Source organism: Antrostomus carolinensis, unplaced genomic scaffold (genome assembly GCF_000700745.2).
Source record: "Antrostomus carolinensis isolate BGI_N321 unplaced genomic scaffold, ASM70074v2 scaffold14738, whole genome shotgun sequence".
Classification (NCBI taxonomy): domain Eukaryota; kingdom Metazoa; phylum Chordata; class Aves; order Caprimulgiformes; family Caprimulgidae; genus Antrostomus; species Antrostomus carolinensis.
Window position 1 is genome coordinate 27,313 of NW_010332433.1, and position 3,384 is coordinate 30,696.

Here is a 3,384-nt window from a genome sequence, read left to right on the forward strand (position 1 = left end):
CAGTTAACAGAAAATCAGCCTGGGATTTCAAGCAAGGAGCTCTGCTTCGAGCCAGTCCTGCTCCGTGCCCGGCATTAAGCTCCCTGACAATCTATCACGCACCCACGGCCTGCTGACCCCTCTGCTTTCGTGCCATCATGTCCGATTAACTCGCACGCGGGGTGATGCCATTATTGTGCTTCAGAGACTCTATTGACACACCGGATTTCAAGCGCAACCCTTACAGCCCTGTTTCTTTTCAGGCTCAAATTACCCCGGAGGGGAACGGGTTCTCCTCCCCATTAATGATCTTTGAATTAAGCTGCTTTGTTAGAGTTTAACTTGAGTTGTAACTATACAAATTTAAGGGGAGGGAGATGGGAGGAAGTGGGGGGTAACTGGGAAAGCTGAGAGGTAGCGAGGATGGCGGGATGCCATCGTCTTGCATTGACCCCTCCACCTATCACAGGTCTAAACCACCCCAAAAATGCCACATTGGCTCCTTTCTCCCTCATCATCTGTTTAAATAATTTTTAGGACCCAGCACAGCCACCAACAGCCCCTTTTCAGTTTGATGTGCATTTTATCCAGGACTGGGAAGGAAACCCTGCAGCAACCAGACACTTCAATGCCACTGGGAAAAGAAACATAATTTCCCTGCATTTATGCCAATCCCCTATGGAGGGGTGAGCCAACAGCTTCGTACCCCCTAATACTGGAGGTGATGTCCTGGGTCTCCTGAAGACACAGGAAAAGCTTTGCTGAACACAACTGGGTGAGATGTGCCCCTTAAATTCAGTTAGTGGCTCTGTACCCACAGGGAAATGGGTGAAGACCTTTGGTCAGAGCAACAGCAGCATCCCAGAGCCAGATGAGCCAAACTTGGGTTTCTTTCCCCCAAGGACCAGATCCTGTCCCCCAGCCACAGCCATTGCAGCGAGGTGGGACACTCCACCATGTACCAGTGACAATGATGGGTCTCTGTCTCCATGCTCCTGAGCCATCCCCTGTGGAAACCACTTAGAGTCACTCTGTAATAAGCTCATCCTACTGCTGCACTCTGCTAGCGACAAAAATCAGCAAAACCAAAGGTTTTTTCCCATTTACTCTTTGGCCAATAACTGTATTTCCCTTGCCATCTCAAATGACCCTCCCATGTCCGGATTGCCAGGAGTTAAACAACCAACCCAACGTGCTCCAAAAGGGTAATGACTTCACTGACAAGCGCATGATGGATATGTTGTACTCAAGCACATCATTAAATACTGACAACTGGACTCGACTCTTCCTGAAGTATCTCATGATGCCTTGAAAAGCACCAGCCATGCAAACATGAAGTTTTAGAGAAGGAAGAAAAGATTCAAATGTAATTCTGGGTTAGAAACCCTTCCAGCTGCCTAGAGCCTACATGATGCACTAAGATCTCCACCAAGAACAGAAATTTTAATGAAATCAGTGATAAAAAGTTTCAGAACCTCTTTGCAGTGTTTCTGCAGCAGTTGCAAAAATGGTATTAACCAAGTTTATGGTATGAACACAAATCTGACCCAAACAGTCTTACCTAACTGAACGTTACTGAAGCAAGACCACCCTTAGCTACATCTGTAGAAACCCCTGAAATGAACAGCTTGGCATGGATGAAAATCTCTTGACCTTCTCTGACATCATCCCTTGCTCTTCTACCATGCAGACCATCAGCACATCCTGCTCTTTAAAATTCACTATGGCAAATAGTTTCAGATTTTCTTTTAAGAAGTGAAACGAGATGTAGTTCATAAATGACACAAAAGCAGAAAGAAGAGGTTCTGAGCAATTTAGCTTCATATCTGCAGGTACATCTACCACAGCATCCAGTTTCCACAGTCACCTTTTCCCCCCTGGGACATCATACAGTTGAGATGCCCTCAGTACCTTTCCAAAGCTCTTCTGAAATGTTAAATTTCGCTGCTGTCCCACTCCAGTGATGCTGGGGGGCTACAGATAAGCTCAGAGGTTTTTTATCTGCTGGGCCTGGAGGCTGGTAGCAATTACCAAGCTCTGCATCTGTTTAACCTCCCAAGCTCCACAAAGCCCTCCATGCCCATTAGGTCAGTTAGTTTGGTCACTACATTTTTTTTAGGAACTACCACTCAGTCCCAGCATTTCCCTTGGAGACTACGAATGGGACAACTTCAAAACTCAAATTTCCTCATCAGCTGAATTAATCAGAGGAACCATCATCAATAAACATTTAAATATTTACCATGGTTTACTGTGAATTAACATACCCAGCGGGGGAAAGCAAAGCAGGTGGAAACCAGTGTGTCTCTTCTCCAAGAACATCTCTCTGTAGGTGCCACCATCCCTGGTGCCACCTCTGCTTTCCAGGAACTGGGGTATTTTGGCAAAATCCATGTACACACACGCTGAAAACAGGGGAAGGCTGGGGTTTTCTTACACCCCCTGCTTTCACCCATCTGAAATAGCCTTATTAATATAATTTCCATGCAATTTATGGCATGAGCTTCAGCCCATCCATACATGTAGGCATCTCGGGGGGGTGCAATCCACCTTGCCAACATGCTTGTCATCTCTGTCACCCCATCATAGCTCCTGCCTGGCAGTGACTGCTCTACCAGCTCAAAGCACCCCTGGAGATGTCCTGTGCTCCTTCAAACAGGTGAGGACATGAGTTTCAGGTAACTCAAGTACATCAAGAAACTAAAATGTTTCCTTTCTACCCCACTTCTTCTGACCTGGGGGTGAAGAAAGGCTTTAAAAACCACGCACCAGCTGCAAAAGCAACCTGCCCATGGCCCACAGGCCAACCAAACACCCCGAAAGGAGACGGTTAAAAGGTTCATCTGAAAAGTTTCAAGCACTCGGGAAGTTTTCAGCAGGGTCCTTCTTCTCCCCCAGCCCCATCCATCGCTGGCTGCCTCGTTCCCCGTGCTGCCGTGGGTTTCTTTGCCTTCTTTTATCTCCCCATGCACTCAACCGAATCCTGAGCAGATGAACTCATCTCGCCGCCCTGACAGCCAGCGAGCACTTCAGCCAGCCCCTGATCCGAGGGGGCCTGCGCTCTGTCTTATCCCCTGCCAAGTATTAGTTTCTCCTCCAGCTATTAGCCACTTCCACTCAGCAGACAGCAGGGGCGGCCGGCAGAAAACCATCTCCTCGACTTTTTAAATAAATATCCCATTTTTTTCCTCCTCTTTTTCCACGCTGCCCTTTATGCACAGACAAGAAAATCCTTTTTTTTTTATTTTTTTCCCCCTCTTTTTTTTTTTTACCCTCTTTCTGCTGGAACAGAGGCATGCTTGTTAGCTTTCTTTTTGAAGAAAGAAAAATATTTGAGTCCTGCATACCCTCGATGGTATACACCACATTTTTTTTACAACTATCATTGTAGGCAGCTCCAACTTC

The 3,384-nt window shown here is 46.7% G+C and overlaps 1 protein-coding gene across 1 annotated transcript in view; it reads right to left on the reverse strand.

Moving 5' to 3' along the window:
* SMAD6 (SMAD family member 6) overlaps positions 1 to 139 on the reverse strand; it is a 1,638-nt gene extending 1,499 nt beyond the window's left edge. The window contains exon 1 of the mRNA XM_029086368.1: positions 103 to 139. Coding sequence (XP_028942201.1) covers positions 103 to 139 — 37 coding nt within the window. The remainder of the gene's footprint in view (positions 1 to 102) is intronic.
* Positions 140 to 3,384: the final 3,245 nt, after the last annotated feature.